General features: G+C 41.0%; 1 protein-coding gene across 1 annotated transcript in view; it reads left to right on the top strand.

Moving 5' to 3' along the window:
- The first annotated feature begins 250 nt into the window (after nucleotides 1-250).
- The window catches only part of SCFD1 (sec1 family domain containing 1), a 141,744-nt gene continuing 123,724 nt past the window's right edge, over nucleotides 251-18,270 (top strand). Inside the window, exons 1-5 of the mRNA XM_075844681.1 lie at nucleotides 251-385; nucleotides 11,968-12,038; nucleotides 12,541-12,629; nucleotides 12,718-12,808; nucleotides 13,462-13,584. Coding sequence (XP_075700796.1) covers nucleotides 355-385; nucleotides 11,968-12,038; nucleotides 12,541-12,629; nucleotides 12,718-12,808; nucleotides 13,462-13,584 — 405 coding nt within the window. The 5' untranslated portion in view covers nucleotides 251-354. The remainder of the gene's footprint in view (nucleotides 386-11,967; nucleotides 12,039-12,540; nucleotides 12,630-12,717; nucleotides 12,809-13,461; nucleotides 13,585-18,270) is intronic.

Below are 18,270 nucleotides of genomic sequence, written 5' to 3'. Positions count from 1 at the left end.
AACTTACTAAGTGATATAGCTTTACAGATAAGTGTGGTCCCAGGACATAGATACAGAATGACGAATAACGTCTGTCGGAATATAGTCAGCAAAACACCAGGAAACAACCGGATTCCTAGTAAGGAGGCGGACACTTCCGTTCCGGACACAACCACGGTGGAACGCATACAAGCTTCCGGTTTCATATTCGCGCTTAAAGTGTACACGTGTTAATGGGTCAGCCAATTGCAAATCGAGAAGTCGCTTCCTGTTCAAACTCGTCACTATGGAGACACAGCTGGCCTTACGACGAGCTTGGGCTGACACGTCACCATCGGTGGCGTCACGACAAGAGGCGGAGAAAAGCGGACTAAGATGACGGCCTCTATCCGGGAAAAACAGACGGGTGAGAACCAGACTAACATAAGTGGGATTTGTAGGATGCGATTGCTCGCTGCAGATAGACAGTGACGGGACGAATGGGTGGTCTGTGTGAAGCCTTCATAACATGAGGGGGGTCCTCTGGGAAACATTCATTCTGTGATCTGCTGGCCAATGACAGTATAAAGTGACAGGTATTGGGGTTCACAGTGATATATATATATATATATATATATATATATATATATATATATGATAGTGTATGTATTCCATATATGTATTATCAGCATCTATGGTAATAAAAAATAAAGTGCAAATTTCTTGTAGATTTTTGGGTCTTCATTTCCATAACATCTTCATGAATATACCATTGTGGTGAAACATCCCACAGTGGCCCCCTCTAGTGGTAAGCGATCTCACAGGTCACTCACTATAAGGCCATGTTCACACGGTCAGGATCCTGTTGCGATTTACATGTGGATTCCGCTTGTAATTCCTGGCAGAATCTGCCAGCGTTCCTCTAGCCATGTACGCGGCTGTGGTATTTTATACCCCATTCACGTGCCCTGGAAAAGTTTGCGTGGACTAATGAACGAGCTGCAGATTTTCAAATCCATATCGTGTCCAATATTGACACGGCTTCCATGCTGAAATCTGCAGATTAGCTCCATTAATTTACAATACGGCTAAACCAGGGCAGAGATCTGGGTGTCAGACACGCGTTATCTACGAAATCCAATGTGGCCTAACGCTAGGTTCACGCCAAGTACGTTAGGACCTATATAGTTGTATAAGTCCGCCATTGAAATAACATAAAGAAATGCTTTTCAATACAATCGAGGCAACTGTAGAAATATATCAGTCAAACGTATGTCCAATCGTTTGGTATATTTCTGGTTATTGTAATCTACAGGCACGTTGCACGTATACTCAAGCGTAACGGGAGTGTCCGCCATCAGAAAATGTGTTTTATTTTTCGTATATTTAAAAGTTATGCAATTTTCCAATATAACTGATGTAATAATTCCTCACTGTTTTCAAGATCTCTGCTTGTTATTCAGTAAGAATGTTAATTGTTTACTTCCAGTGGATGCTATTCTGTCCATGGTCATGTGATGGACACACAGGTGCACTGCTCGTTACAAGACACCGCTCTGATACACATACTGTAACGATCCAAGCGCCTGTGTCCGTCACATGACCATGGACAGAATTGTATCCACTGGACGTAAACAATGTTGCTGCTGAATAACAACGATCAAAGATCTTAACCCCTTGCGTACCTTCGCCGTAATAGTACGTCGCTGGCCGCATATGCCAGCGTACCTTCGCCGTACTATTACGTCGAAGGATCAAACTGTCACTCTGTGAAATCACAAAGTGATAGCGACATGGCGGCAGCTGTCAGTGATAGCTGACCGCCTCTGTTGCCGTGCTGGGGACAGATCTGCATGCCCCGATGTCGGCGATTGCTGTGATTGGTCAGTCTTTAGAGACTGACCAATGACAGCTATCTATGACGTAGGAAACCGGAGAAAGCTCCTGTCAGCGTCTCTGATCTCCTCATTTCTGTGAGAACTGTGAGGAGATCGGAGAGTGACAGAACTACAGTTGAAAACAGTGGAAAAACAGCGTTTTTAGTGCCCATCTGCCCTTTATAGTGCCCATCTGCCCTTTATAGTTCCCATCTGCCCTTTATAGTGCCCATCATCCCTCAGAATATAACTAATAATATTCTTTAGTGCCCATTAGGGCCCAGCAGCCCTCTCCAGTGCCCACCAGCCATCTTTAGTACCCACCAGCCATTTTAGTGCCCACCAGCAATCTTTAGTGCCCACCAGCCCCCTTTGCTGCTCATTATAGTGCCCATCAGTCCTCCCTAGTAACAATCAAACCTATATAATACTCTTCTTTAGTGCCCATCAGTATATTAGCCCCCTTTAGTGCCCAGCAGCCCTCTCCAGTGCCCACCAGCCATCTTTAGTACCCATCAGCCATTTTAGTGCCCACCAGCAATCTTTAGTGCCCACCAGCCCCCTTTGCTGCTCATTATAGTGCCCATCAGTCCTCCCTAGTAACAATCAAACCTATATAATACTTTTCTTTAGTGCCCATCAGTATATTAGCCCCCTTTAGTGCCCATCAGCCCTCTTTACTGCCCTATCCTTTAGTTCTTCATAAAAAAAATATAAAAAAACAAAAAAAAAAAATACAAAAAAAGTTTTAGTAATTTAGTAGTAATTTTGTGTGCTACTTTTGCACGTCACAGTTTCCTTGCCAATACTGTTCAGGAATTTAGTTTTGCACGTCAGGGTTAGTGCAGTGTTATTACACACCCGTAATGTCTCGTCTATTTAGCGTGGAGGAGGCATATGCCATTTTATGTTCAGATACAGATAGCGCCAGTGAGGGTGGATCTGAGTTTGTGTTATCCTCCTCCAGTGATGAGGAACCCCCTCAGAAACGAAGCAGGGCTAGTGATCCGAATGAGCCCAGCACAAGTGACCCCAGCACCAGTGACCCCATATGGCTACCGCCTACCTCTTACACACCTGAAATTCCTGCGTTTACCTCTGCCCCTGGCATAAAAATAAATCCAACTGACTTTCAGGAAATAGATTTTTTTAAATGTTTTTTTTCGGATACTTTAGTTGACCTAATGGTTGTGCAAACAAATTTATATGCACAACAATTCTTAGGCAAAAATCCGACATCCCATTATGCCAGAACCCAAGCTTGGCACCCAACCAATGCAAATGAAATTGCAACCTTCTGGGGGCTCTTGCTCCACATGGGCCTTGTAAAAAAGCCCACCATCAAATCGTATTGGTCCACAGATATTTTGTACGATACACCTGTATTCCGTGCTGTGATGCCGCGAAAACGTTTTGAGGCCCTTTTAAAGTTTTTGCACTTTGCTGACAATGAGCAGTGCCCCCCCCCCGGATCATCCAAATTTTGATAGGCTGTTCAAAATTAGGCCCATCATCACATATTTTAATTTGGTTTTTGCAGAAGTTTATGTTCCTGAAAAAAACATAGCCATTGATGAATCGTTAGTCCATTTCAAAGGACGGCTTCATTTCCGACAATACTTGCCAAACAAAAGAGCCAGATATGGCATAAAAATATATAAACTGTCCGAGAGCCAGTCTGGATACACACACTCCTTTCGTGTGTACGAGGGGAAAGACAAACAGATTAGTCCCCCAGAGTGCCCCCCAGTTCTTGGCACAAACGGTAAAATAGTGTGGGACCTGCTGCATCCTCTGATGGATAAGGGGTACCACCTATACCTCGACAACTTTTATACCAGCGTTCCGCTTTTTAAGTGCCTTGTTGAAAGGAAAACAATGGCCTGTGGCACTGCTCGCAGGAATCTAAAATACCTCCCAAAGCCTTTTCTTGCTGAGAAACTGTCAGTTGGCGAAACCAGGGCACGATATGATGAAAATGTGCTCCTGGTAAAATTCAGGGACAAAAAAGAGGTCCTCATGCTCTCCACCATGCATGGCAACACCACAAGCCCAGTTTCAGTGCGTGGAACAAGCACCACTGTTTCAAAGCCTGTATGCATACAGGCCTACAACAAGCATATGGGAGGGGTGGATTTGGGAGATCAACTAATGAAGCCATACTGTGCCATGCGAAAGACGAAAGTATGGTACAAAAAACTGTCCGTATATTTAATTGAAATGGCCCTCCTCAATTCTTTTATTTTGTACCGAAGTGCTGGCAATCGTTCTAGGTACCTCGAGTACCTTGAAAAAGTAATTAAAAAATTAATTTTTAAAGACCAAGAGGAAGGAGCGAGTAGCAGGGCTTCAGGAAGTGAGGCAAATAGAATTGTCCCTGGCCAGCACTTCCCCAGTGAAGTCCCCCCAACCGAAAAAAAGAGCCATCCACAAAAACGATGTCGCGTGTGCGCGAAGAGGGGTATCCGAAAGGATACAATATATCAATGCAGCACTTGCCCCTCCAAACCAGGGCTTTGCATGAAAGAATGTTTCAGAATTTACCATTCTTCAGTGGACTACTAATTTTTTTCATGCCATTTTCAGGATGTCCATATAAACTTCATCTTAAATTTTATGTCACCTTCATTTAAAAATTGTCCACTTGTGCACCAATTGGATATATAAAACAAAACAAAAAATCATTATACCCCTAGATGAATACCACCATGGTGGCCCAAAATCACCCAAGCAAAAACTAGGCCTTGAAGAGGCTCATGGTACACCTTCACTTCCGGGCCTCACCGTGTGCCTCAATACAAAAAGGTCCTATATAGGGTATCAATGAACACAGGAAAAAAAAATGAATGAATTGTGAGTTCTTTTTTTTCTCATTGGTGCTTGATACATCCCCAAAATGTTTCATCAAACCCACGCGTTTGTAAAATAAATAAAAATTAAAATTCTACCAATTTTGTTTTAATTCCTAATCTGAAAAGTAAAATTTCTCACTATACCACTAGATGAATACCTTGAGCGGTGTCGTTTTCTTAATTGGGTCACATCTTGTGAGTTTCCTCTATATTGGTACCTCATGGGCTCTGAAAACACAATATGATGCCTGAAAAATATTCCAGCAGAATCTGTGATCAAAAACCAAATGGTGCTCCCTCCTTTCTGACCCTTGCCATGTGCACATATAGCAGTTTACAGCCACATATGGGGTATTGCTGTAATCAAGAGAAAATGGGTAACAAATTGAGCAGTGCTCTTTCTCCTATTGCCCCTTGTATAAATGAAAAGTTTGGGGCTTAATCAACTTTTTATTGGAAAAAATGCAAATTTTCACTTTCACTGCCCAATGTTTATGACTTCTATGAAACATCTGTGGAGTCCAAATGCTCACTACACCCCTAAAACAAAATCCTCAATGGGTGTAGTTTCCAAAATGGGGTCACTTCTTGGGGGTTTCCACTGTACTAATACCTCAGGGGCTCTTCAAATGCAACATGGCGCCTGAAAACCATTTCAACCAAATCTGCGCTCCAAAATCCAAATGGTGCTCCTTCCCTTCTGAGCAGAAGTTTATGACCACATATGGGGTATTTCCGTAATCAGGAGAAATTGCTTTACAAATGTTGGGGTGCTTTTTCTCCCTTTTTCCTTGTAAAAATGTGAAAATTCTATGTTTTTTCAGAAAAAAAGTATATTTTCATCTTCAGACTAATTTCAATAAATGCAGCGAAAAACCTGTGGGGTCAAAATGCTAACTATACCGCTAGAAAAATTCCTTGAGGGGTATAGTTTCCAAAATGGGGTCACTTTTGGGGGGTTTCCACTGTTTAGGTCCCTCCAGGGCATTGCAAACATAACACGGCACCGAAAACCATTCCAGTAAAATCAGCACTCCAAAATCCAAATGGCGTTCCTTCCCTTCTGAGCCCTGCTGTGGGTCCAAACAACAGTTTATGACCACATATGGGGTATTGCCGTAATCGGGAGAAATTGCTTTACAAATGTTGGGGTGCTTTTTGTCCTTTATTCCTTGCAAAAATTCGAAATTTCTACGTTTTTCAGAAAAAAAAGTATATTTTCATCTTCACAGACTAATTCCAATAAATGCAGCGAAAAACCTGTGGGGTCAAAATGCTAACTATACCGCTAGAAAAATTCCTTGAGGGGTATAGTTTCCAAAATGGGGTCACTTTTGGGGGGTTTCCACTGTTTAGGTCCCTCCAGGGCATTGCAAACATAACACGGCACCGAAAACCATTCCAGTAAAATCAGCACTCCAAAATCCAAATGGCGTTCCTTCCCTTCTGAGCCCTGCTGTGGGTCCAAACAACAGTTTATTACCACATATGGGGTATTGCCGTAATTGGGAGAAATTGCTTTACAAATGTTGGGGTGCTTTTTGTCCTTTATTCCTTGCAAAAATTCGAAATTTCTAAGTTTTTCAGAAAAAAAAGTATATTTTCATCTTCACAGACTAATTCCAATAAATGCAGCGAAAAACCTGTGGGGTCAAAATGCTAACTATACTGCTAGAAAAATTCCTTGAGGAGTATAGTTTCCAAAATGGGGTCATTTTTGGGGGGTTTCCACTGTTTAGGTCCCTCCAGGGCATTGCAAACATAACACGGCACCGAAAACCATTCCAGTAAAATCAGCACTCCAAAATCCAAATGGCGTTCCTTCCCTTCTGAGCCCTGCTGTGGGTCCAAACAACAGTTTATTACCACATATTGGGTATTGCCGTAATCGGGAGACATTGCTTTACAAATGTTAGGGTGCTTTTTGTCCTTTATTCCTTGCAAAAATTCGAAATTTCTACGTTTTTCCAGAAAAAAAGTAGATTTTCATTTTCACAGACTAACTCCAATAAACATAGCAAAATACCTGTGGGGTCAAAATGCTAACTATACCCCTAGATAAATTCCCTGAGGGGTGTAGTTTAAAAAATAGGGTCACTTTTGGGTGTTTCCACTGTTTTGACACCACAAGACCTTTTCAAACCTGACATAGTGCCTAAAATATATTCTAAAAAAAGCAGGCCCCAAAATCCACTAGGTGCTCCTTTGCTTCTGAGGCCTGTGTTTCAGTCCATTATCACACTAGGGCCACATGTGGGATATTTCTAAAAACTGCAGAATCTGGGCAATAAATATTGAGTTGCGTTTCTCAGGTAAAACCTTCTGTGGTACAGAAAAAAATGTATTACAAATGAATTTTGTAAAAAAAAATGAAATTTTCAAATTTCAGCTCTACTTTACTTCAATTCCTGTAAGACGCCTAAAGGGTTGAAACACTTTCTGAATGCTGTTTTGAATACTTTGAGGGGTGCAGTTTTCAAAATGGGGTGTTTTATGGGGGTTTCTAATATATAGGGCACTCAAAACCACTTCAGAACTGAACTGGCCCCTGTAAAAATAGCCTTTTGAAATTTTATTGAAAATTTGAGAAATTGCTGCTAAAGTTCTAAGCCTTGTAACGTCGTAGAAAAATAAAAGGATGTTAAAAAAACGATGCAAACATAAAGTAGACATATGGGAAATGTGAAATAGTAACTATTTTGTGTGGTATTACTATCTGTTTTACAAGCAGATAGATTTAAAATGTGAAAAATCATAATTTCTTCATATTTTCTCTAAATTTTGGTGTTTTTCACAAATAAGCAATAAATTTATCGACAAATTTTTTTCACTAACCTAAAGTACAATATGTCACGAGAAAACAATCTCAGAATCAATTGGATAGGTAAAAGCATTCCGGAGTTATTACCACATAAAGTGACACATGTCAGATTTGAAAAAATGGGTCTGGTCCTCAAGGCCAAAATGAGCTGGGTACTCAAGGGGTTAAAACCACGAGGAATTAATACAGAAAGTATATTGGAAAACTATAACATAACTATACAAAAAATAACATTCTCTTTGCTGAAATTGGACAACCCCTTTAAGTCTGCAGCAAGTGTAGGTCCAGATTGTGCAGGTTCAGGCTCTGTATACGCTGGTGTCATAGTTTGCCTTTATGAAGTCAGTGATAAGGGGGGTTGTCTGGTCTTGTGGCTGCCTGAAGCCGGACTAACAGCATTTGCCATTTTCTGAGAGCCATAACTTTTTTTTTTTCGTCCATCGAGCTGCGTGAGGGTTTATTTTTTTGATGGACGAGCTGTAGTTTTTATTGGTGCCATACTGGGGTACATGAGACTTTTTGATCACTTTTATTCCATTTTTTGTTGGAGAGGAGGCGACTATAAAACAGCGGTTCTGGCGGTTTACTTTTTTTTTATGGCGTTCACCATGCAGCTTACATAATATTATATTGTATTACTGCAGAATTTTACGGACGCGGTAATACAAATTATGTTTATAGATATCTTTTTTACATTGCTTTAGGGAGAAATGGGGAAAAGGGTGGGTATTGAACTTTTAATATTTGTTTTTATATGTACAAAAGACGTTAACTCTTTTTTTATTTTTTTTATTTTTTTATTAGTTCCCCTTAGGGGACTCTTAAGCAGCAATCGTTTGATCGCTTGCAAGATATACTATATACTAATGTATTGCAGTATATCGTGTCTCTAATATGCTCTGGCAGGGCTTAATAGGATTGCAAAGATGACATTACATCCAGCCAGGACGTGATTTGTATTCAGACTCCTGCCACTTCTGTAGCGTCTGTGTGATATTTAGAGCAAGGCAAGCGTAATCTCGTTTGAAATGACAGGTTACATCGTAATCTCGCGAGATTCCGCTTGCCTTGCTGTAAATATCACAGAGACGCTACAGAAGTGTCAGGATTCTGAATAGACATCAGGTCCTGGCTGGAGGTAATGTATATTCATTGTCAGGACACTGCAGTAAGGTTATAGGGTGTGTATGTGGCTGCACATAGCGATATAGATATGTCGCTATCTGCAGTGTAAATGAATGGAGAGAAGTGCATGATGCTGATAGGTCACTGATTGGTCAGCGTCATACACTCCTCTGTACAACGCCCACTTGGTCATATAGTAAAACACGCCCAGTTGTCCATTGAGAAACTCATTAACATAAAGCTAATATAGGTCATAACTCTGTCAAAAATAATCGTTTTTCTAAATAAAAAACACTGCTGTAATCCACATTACAGCGCCGATCACATCATGTACAATATAGGGCACTTATAATGTGGTGACAGAGCCTCTTTAAAGCTAGATTACTTTATTAACATGTTGCAACTAATTTATGACTATCTGTGCCTTGTCACAACGTTCATCACTGCCATTAAAAGGGTTTTCCCATCACTGAGGTAAGCTGTTTACTTAGAGGTTCTGTCACCACATTATAAGTGGCCTATATTGTACATAATGTGATCGGCGCTGTAATGTAGATTACAGCAGTGTTTTTTTATTTGGAAAAACGATCATTTTTACTGAGTTATGACCTATTTTAGATTTATGCTAATGAGTTTCTTAATGAACAACTGGGCGTGTTTTACTTTTTGACCAAGTGGGCGTTGTGGAGAGAAGTGTATGACGCTGACCAATCAGTGACCAATCAGCGTCATACACTTCTCTCCATTCATTTACACTACAGATAGCGATATAGCTATATCGCTACGTGTAGCCACATAAACACACTATAACGTTAATCAAGTTTCCTGACAATGAATATACATTACCTCCAGCCAGGACGTCATGTGTATTCAGAATCCTGACCACTTCTGTAGCGTCTCTGTGATTTACAGCACAGCGAGATCTCGCTGTAAATGAGAGTTTACATCGTAATCTCGCGAGATTACGCCTGCTGTGCTGTAACTAACAGAGAAGTGCAGAGAAGTGGTCAGGATTCTGAATACACATCCCGTCCTGGCTGGAGGTAATGTATATTCATTGTCAGGACACTGCAGTAACCTTATAGTGTGTTTATGTGGCTGCACATAGTGATGTAATAAGATCACTATGTGCTGTGTAAATGAATGGAGAGAAATGTATGACGCTGATTGGTCAGCGTCATACACTCTTTACAATGCCCACTTGGTCAAAAAGTAAAACACGACCAGTTGGTCATTGAGAAACTCATTAGCATAAATCTAATATAGGTCATAACTCCGTAAAAAATGATCGTTTTTCTAAATAAAAAAACACTTATCTACATTACAGCGACGATCACATCATGTACAATATAGGCCACTTATAATGTGGTGACAGAGCCTCTTTAACTTCCATAGAACTGAATGGCAGTTAAGGAAATAGCATAGCTCGGCGAGCTACGCTGTTTTCTACTTACATGGTCGGAAATTACAACTCGCAGTGGGAACAGAGAAAGAAAAGATAGAACCGGGTTTAGGGGGCCCAGTTCTAGAGATAGGTGGGACTCGCATCTATCTGGCATTTATGACATATCCTGTGGATATGTCATAAGGGTATGTTCACACGCTTAGCAAAATACATCTGAAAATCCAGAGCTGTTTTCAAGCGAAAACAGCTCCTGATTTTCAGACGTTTTTGTAACCACTCGCGTTTTTCTCGGCGTATTTTACGGCCGTTATTGGAGTTGTTTTTCAATGGAGTCAATGGAAAGCGTCCCAAGAAGTGACCTGCACTTCTGTTTCGCGGGCGTCTTTTTACATGCCGTATTTTGACAGCGACGTGTAAAATTAAGCCTCGTGGGAACAGAATACCGTAAATCCCATTTCAAGCAGTGGGCAGATGTTTGGAGGCGTAATGGTGCAGTTTTTTCAGGCGTAAATGGCCCAAATTACGTCTGAAACCACTGCGTGTGAACATACTCTTAGCAAAAACCGTCTGAAAATACAGAGCTGTTTCCTGTGGAAAACGGCTCCTGATTTTCAGCCTTTTTTTAGCAACTCGCGTTTTTCACTGCGTTTTTTACAGCCATTTTTGGAGCTGTTTTTCTATAGTCAATGAAAAACTGCTCCAAAAACGGTTCAAGAAGTGACATGCACTTCTTTTGAGGGAGTTTTTTTTCCGTGGCAGTTTTTCAAAACGGCCACATAAAAAAATTGGCCCGTCGGAACAAAATGGGCAGATGTTTGGAGGCGTTCTGCTTCCAATTTTTTATTTTTTTTTGGCCGTTTACGGCCCGAAAAACAGCCGAAAATAAGTCGTGTGAACATACCCTAAATGTCCCTCATAGGAAAACCACTTTAACAATGGTTGACATGTCAGAAGTTTGGATTGGTGAGGGTCCGAGCACGGAGACCCCCTACCAATCGCAAGAACGAAACAGCTGAAGCGTTCGTGTGTGCGCTCAGCTGCTTCGTTTCTGTTCGGCTTTTTCCTGAAATAAATGTATCAGAGTACGGGCTCATAGACTTTGTATTGAGTCCATACACCGATACATTTATTTCCGGAAAAAGCCGAACAGACACGAAGCAGCTGAGCGCTCACACGAACGCTTCAGCTGTTTCGTTCTTGCGATTGGTAGGGGGTCTCCGTGCTCGGACCCCCACCAATCCAAACTTCTGACATGTCACTATGACATGTCAGAAGCTTGTCGAACGTTAAACTTTAACTGATTTTGAGCGGTCATTCCCTCCTTGCACACCCAAAGTTAAAATCCTGCTGGTTTCCTCTTGGAATCTGTATACAATGTAGACTGTCTTTACATTAGTGTCGTGACTTCCTTTTTTACAGGATCCACGCTGGATATACCAAAACCAGAGGTTTTGCAAAATCGCTGCAAAAAAAAACACATTTTGACCGCGCCATGAGAGCCCAGCCCTAAGGACACGCCCTATTTTGCCGAGTTTTTCTGTTTTGGCATTACTGCATTCCAGGAGCCGTACCGTTTTATTGTTCCCTTAACATAACTGCATGAGGACTTGTTTTTGCGGGATGTATTTTTTTTTTTTAATGTCATCATCGTAATATATAAAAATACATAAATAATATATTATATAATGTAACTAATATAATTATATAATGTAATTAATATATTATAAAAATGTCATCCAGCTCGATGTCCCAATGATCTAGTAATGCTGATAGATATTCTTGTCTGGAAACAGGAGGAATGATAATGTGTGATGCCGCATAAGGTGACACTGACCATTCAATAAAACAATAGCAATAATATGCTAAATACAGCTGATAAATTTACCCTTTTGCATTTTTCTTATAAATTTCATTCTTTTTTTTTTGCAGTTGCTTTAAAGCGTATGTTGAATTTTAATGTTCCACTTGTAAAGAGTACTACAGGGGAGCCAGTATGGAAGGTAAGAACTGCCACTTTTGTCTTCCGCGCTGCGATGGTCCCATGAATAGTTTTCCTTCACAGTAGATCAAGCTTTTCCTTTAAAGCCTGGGCTACACACCATCTCATGTCCTTCTTTTTATTTTCTATAAGTGACTGTGAATTCCTATGGACTGTGACTATCACAGTGGATGGTTTGGTACATTGTTCAAAAATGACTGTCTTAAAATGAAAAAGGTTATTATTTGTATAATCTGATTCCATTTGTTTCTGAATTGCATCTCTTGGGTTCCTAAAGCATTGAATATTTCTTTCTTTGCTTGTTACAGCATGTATCAGACGTGTAACTTGAAGCTCCAATGTAAAATTTGTAAAGGGGCCAGATCACCTACCATGTGCCACTTATAATACTGGCATCTTCTCATGACACCGGAGTCAGGGTGCCATTGCTACTTCTCCACCCCCTATAGTTACGCCGCTGGTACAACCATATTAGTTTTATTGTTTCACTTCTTGCTTATCAGGTTCTTATTTACGATCGATTTGGCCAGGACATCATCTCACCTCTGTTGTCTGTGAAGGAACTGCGAGACATGGGAGTCACCTTACATCTGTGAGTTTAGGAAAGGTATCGTTATGATTTGGGATATTGTCACCAACAATGAAGAGAAGTTGTGACAAGTTGCATGTTATTTTTCCAGTCTCTTGCACTCTGACCGTGATGCAATCCCAGATGTTCCTGCTATATATTTTGTGATGCCTACAGAGGAAAATGTGGACAGAATTTGTCAGGTAAACAAGAGCAAACACACCACCGGTTTCCGAAGTCTTGTCTAAATTTTGTGCCTCTTATTGCAAATTTGTTTACATTTTTTTTTTTATTTTTTTTATTTTTTTTAAGGCAAATTATTATTCCTGCAGTAAAATGCCAACCCAAATATAATTTTTTTTTTAAACTCAAAGGCGTTATCTCATATAGACAACTCCTTTTTACATAGAAACCACGGGTGCGGCTTTCTCAACTCCCCCCCACAATTAACAGTTGGCACCGTGGGAAGAAGGAAATGAATGGCTGACTATGTAATTCATGGACAGGTCCCTCTATATTGTCCATATGTCATAAAAGGACAGGTATTATTTTTATGAGATGACCCGTTTGAAGGGGTTTTGTCCCATCAGGCCCACTACATATGAATGTCCTAGAGCTGCATTAGGAAAAGGTGTCCTGATGGGACGACAACTTTTAATATATTGTACAATCCTTTCTTCTCTGTTTTTGAATTGATCAATTTACTAGAAGTTATTGAATCCATCTTCCTCCAACTCGTTGATCTTCTGTGTTTTTTTTTTTTTGTTTTTTTTAATCAACCTTATAGTCATAGTTTTTCATCCAGTAAATATTTAGTATGATGTCAAAGTCTTGATTTTTTTACTTTATGTTACAGGACCTGAGGACACAATTATACGAGTCTTACTATTTAAACTTCATTTCTGCAATATCCCGTAGTAAACTGGAAGACATTGCGAATGCAGCACTTACTGCTAACACAGTAGCTCATGTCTCAAAGGTGATGATGGTGATTTATACTTCCGAATATTAGAGGTTCATAAGATCCTATCTGTGTTGCATTTCTGTTCAGCCCTCAGGAGGGGAGGAATCTACAATACACACTGGGGCAGATTGATTCATTCTGCCTTACTGCTGAGTGGTACATTGCTGTGGTACAGCAATGTTGTGTGTACAATGTTACCCAGCACAGTACTGACCAATGGGTTGTTTTAATAAATGAGTTGTCTGGTGTCCACTGAAAGATTGTCCTTGTGAGCAGCTGCTCGGACGGGCCTGACTTCAATAGAAGCCAGGACATCATTGCACTGGGGGACATGCCTGCAGCCGCTCCTTGCTCCTACATCCATTTTGTAGATGTTCTCAGCGGCAGAATTTTAACATGGTGGGCCTCATTTATCAAAAATGCCTGACTGGAAAACGGGCTGAGTTGTCCCTAGCAACCAATCACAATGCAGCTTTCTCTAAATCAGTTTAATAAATGAAAGCTCGATGAGCAACAAGGCCAGTTGATGTGCTGAAACGTTACTTTCGTTCATCCATTTACTCCATTATGAGTTTTACTATGAACAACGTTTAAGCTAGAGCAGATACGGCAGAGATTACCGGAGAAAATAGCGCAGCATGCTGCGCTACTGTCTCCGGTGAAACGTCAGGCACCCCGACGGAAAGCCAACGGAACCCATTGAAGTCAATGGGTTCCGTCTGCCGCCGGTGGTATCCGTCGTGCAACAGAACCTTTGCTTCCGTTATTCCCTTGTTCTGCTCCTCTGACGGAGCAGAACAACGGAGCACACCAATGCAGGTATGAACCCATCCTTAAGCCTCATGCACATGACCGTAGTGGTGTGCACGGCCATGATTTTTGGCTCGGACGGCCACCAAGTGTCACCCGCGGGCCACCCGCAAATCGCGGGCTGTGCACATGGCCGCGTGCATTCATTTCTATGAACCTGGACCGCAAAACACAGCCGTAATAAGACATGTCCTATCTTTTTGCGGTCCAGGCTCCTTGGCAATGCACGAACCGTGGAAACCACGGTCGTGTGCATGGGCCCATGGAAATGAATGGGACCGCAATCCACCCGCAGATTTGCGGCTGAATTGCGGCCACAAAAACACGTTTGTGTGCATAGGGCCTTAGTTGTTCACTGATGTTTTATGTATATAAATTAACACTAAGGCCCCGTGAACGTGCTTTTGTGGCCACAATTCGCCCGAAAATCCACAGGAGAATTGCGGCCCCATTCATTTCTGTGGGCCCATGTACACGACCGTGGTTTCCACGGTCCGTGCATGGCCCAGGAGCCTGGACCGCAGAAAGAACGGACATGTCTTCTTACGGCCGTGTCCAAGCTCATAAGAAATAATGGAAATGGACGCGGCCAAGTGCACGGCCCGCGGGAGGCTCGCGGATGACATTTAACGGCCTTGCATATGGCTACGGTTGTGTGCATGAGGCCTTAATATTTATACATTGTCAGATTTTATTGCTGCTCTTACATAATGTATATTACCGTATAGTTGTGCACATTTGATAAAGGGTATGTGTATTTATGCTTGTGCTAATTAAATTAACCTCTTCCCGACCACCCCACATAAATTAATGGGCTGCAGTGCTGGTCCTAGTGCCTGCATCCTTGTGCCTGCAGTTTAGTAGAAACCGCTGCATCTAAGAGGTTACAACCCCATCGGCACCCCTTAAAAAATGCTTCCGGGTCGCCCTGCCAGAGGTAGGACCTAATGTGCTGCCTCTCAGTGTGAAACTGTCAGGTATATACCCTGCAATACATAAGTATCACAGTGTATTATAACAGCGATCGGACAGTTGGACCTCAAGTCCCTAGTGGGACTAAAAAAAAAAAAAGTTACAAAAATTTACAAAAATAAAAGTTTCATGTTTTATAAAATTAAAAATCGCATTTTCCCTTATAAAGTCCTTTTATTATAAAAAAAATAAACTACATAATTGGTGTGGCTATATACACTAGGAGTCTCTGCTTCCCCACGGAACAGTAGAACAGCGGTTCCGTGGGGAAGCAGAGACAGAACGGGGAGGACCAGGCAGTGACGAGGCTGCGGGACGGAGCTTCCTCCTTCAGCACGGCGCCACTAGAGAATCGATTCAACGATTCTGTTAAAAAACAGAATTGTGAGAGCCCTTGAGGGCGAATTAATCAAATTAATTTGATTAAACGTCCAGCCCTACTTCTCTGGGTTTTCCACTATACTCTGGTACCTCAGGGGCTTTGCAAATACGACATGCCGCCCTAACACCAATTCAGCAAAATTTGCACTCCAAAAGCCAAATTGCACTCCTTCCCTTCTGAGCCCTGATTTGTGTCCAAACAGCCATTTAGGGCCACACACTGGGTATTGCCTTACTTGGGAGAAATTGAGTAACAAATTGTGCTGTTCCCCCCCCCCCCCCTCCTATTAGCCCTTATAGAAGTGAAAAATTTGGAGCTAATACAACATTATTTTGGGAAAAATGTTAATTTTTCATTTTCACTGCCTAATTCAAATAAAATCTATGAAATACCTGTAGGGTCAAAATGTTCACTACCCCCTAAAATAATGCCCTGAGGGGTGTAGTTTACAAAATGGAGTCACTTCCCAGGGGTTTCTACTGTACTAGTACCTCAGGGGCTCTGCAAATGCGACTTGGTACCCAAAAACCAATCCAGCAAAATCTGCATTACAAACAGCGCTTCTGCCATTCTGTGCCCTGTCGTTTGTCCAAACAGCAATTTCTGACCTCATATGGGGTATTGCTGTAATTGGGAGAAACTGCTCTACAAATGTTGAAGTATTTTTTTCTCTTTTAACCCTCGTGAAAATGAAACAATTCTATGTTTTAGTGGAAACAAAAATTGTATTTTTATTTTCATGCTGAATTCCAATATATTTGGTAAAAAAACCAGTGGGGTTTTAAATGCTCACTATACTCCTAGTTAGATTCCTTGAGTGGTGTAATTTGCCTGATGGAGTGACTTTTGGGGTTTTTCCACTGTTTTGTTCTATCAGGGGCTTTGCAAATGTGACGACACCATCTCCAAAAGCCAAATGACACCGCTTCCATTCTGAGTCCTGCTGTGTGTCCAAACAGCAGTTTAGGACCACATAAGGGGTATTTCCCTTACCGGGAGAAATTGCTTTACAAATATTCGTGTTCTTTTTTTTTTTCCCCTTTTATTCTTTGTGAAAATGAAAAAATGTGAGCTAAAACCACTTTTTACGTGGAAAAATGTAGACTTTCATTTTTACGGCCTAACTCCAAGAAATTCAGCAAAAATAACTGTGGGGTTACAATTCTCACTGCACCCTTACATGAATTCCTTGTGGGGTGTGGTTTCCATAAATGGTGTCTTTTTGGGGGTATTTCCTATGTTTTGTCACCACAAGACCTCTTCAAACTCTACATGGTGCCTAAAATATATTCTAATAAAAAGGAGGCCCCAAAATCCACTAGGTGCTCCTTTGCTTCTGATCCCGGTGTTTCAATCCATTTGCACACTAGAGGCACATGTGGGATATTTCTAAAAATGACAGAATCTGGGCAATAAATGTTGAGTTGTATTTCCCTTGTAAAATCTTCTGTGGTACAGAAAAAAATTGATTAAAATGGAATTTCTTAAAAATAAAATAAATTGTAAATTTAAGCTCAACATTACTTAAAGGGAACCTGTCACCAGCATTTCACCTATTAAACCAGCAATACCAGGTGGTAGTGGGTGAAAAATCATTTATTTTAACCTATAATTGTCTTCTTAGTCGGCTCTGTAGCTTTAGTATTCAGTGTTTTAGTGTTCCCACACCGTATGCTAATGAGCAGAAAAGTCAGATCTTCTCTTGAAAAGAGTCAAATCTTCATTTGAAAAAAGTCATATTTTCATTCCTCAAGTCTTTCCGCGTTTCCCCGGCCTCCTTACTTTTGATTGACAGCTCCTTGCCCTCCCCCAGCACACACAATCCCGTGCTTGTGCATTGATGTCCTCTTCTGGTGTGTGCGCACAAAGGGACGCCGGATTATTACAATAAAAAGCGCAAAATGTTTGCAGACCGTTATTTACAGTCGGGGGAGGAGTTTAGGAGAGGGGATAATGACAATGAACTTTTGATAGCAGCGGCCAGTGAGGGATAAGTGAAGTTCAATAGGTGAAATTCTGGTGACAGGTTCCCTTTAAATTCCTGTAAAAAGGCCTAAAGGGTTATCTAAATACGGTTTTGAATACTTTGAGGAGTGCAGTTTTTTTTAAAAATGGGTGTTTTATGGGGGTTTCTAATATAATAATAGGCCCCTCAAAGCCACTTCAGAACTGAACTGGTCCCTGAAAAAAGGCTTTTGAAATTTTTGGAAAAATGTGAGAAATTAGCGCTAAAGTTCTAAGCCTTGTAGCGGCCTAGAAAAGTGAAAATGTTCAAAAAAACCATGCCAACATAAAGAAATGGGAACTAGTAACTATTTTGTCTGGTATTATCTGTCTTACAAGCAGATACATTCAAATTTATAAAAATGCTAATTTTCTAAAAATGTCCACATTTTGGTGTTTTTCACAAATAAACACTATGTTAGTGGTAGAATTTGGTCGATACACTCAAAGTACAATGTGTCACGAGAAAGCAATCTCAGAGTCGCTTGGAAAAATAAAAGCATTCCAAAGTTATTACCACATAAAGTGACACA

Source organism: Rhinoderma darwinii, chromosome 12 (assembly GCF_050947455.1).
Source record: "Rhinoderma darwinii isolate aRhiDar2 chromosome 12, aRhiDar2.hap1, whole genome shotgun sequence".
In the NCBI taxonomy this organism is placed as follows: Eukaryota; Metazoa; Chordata; class Amphibia; order Anura; family Rhinodermatidae; genus Rhinoderma; species Rhinoderma darwinii.
This window is presented reverse-complemented; position numbering and strand designations above follow the sequence as displayed.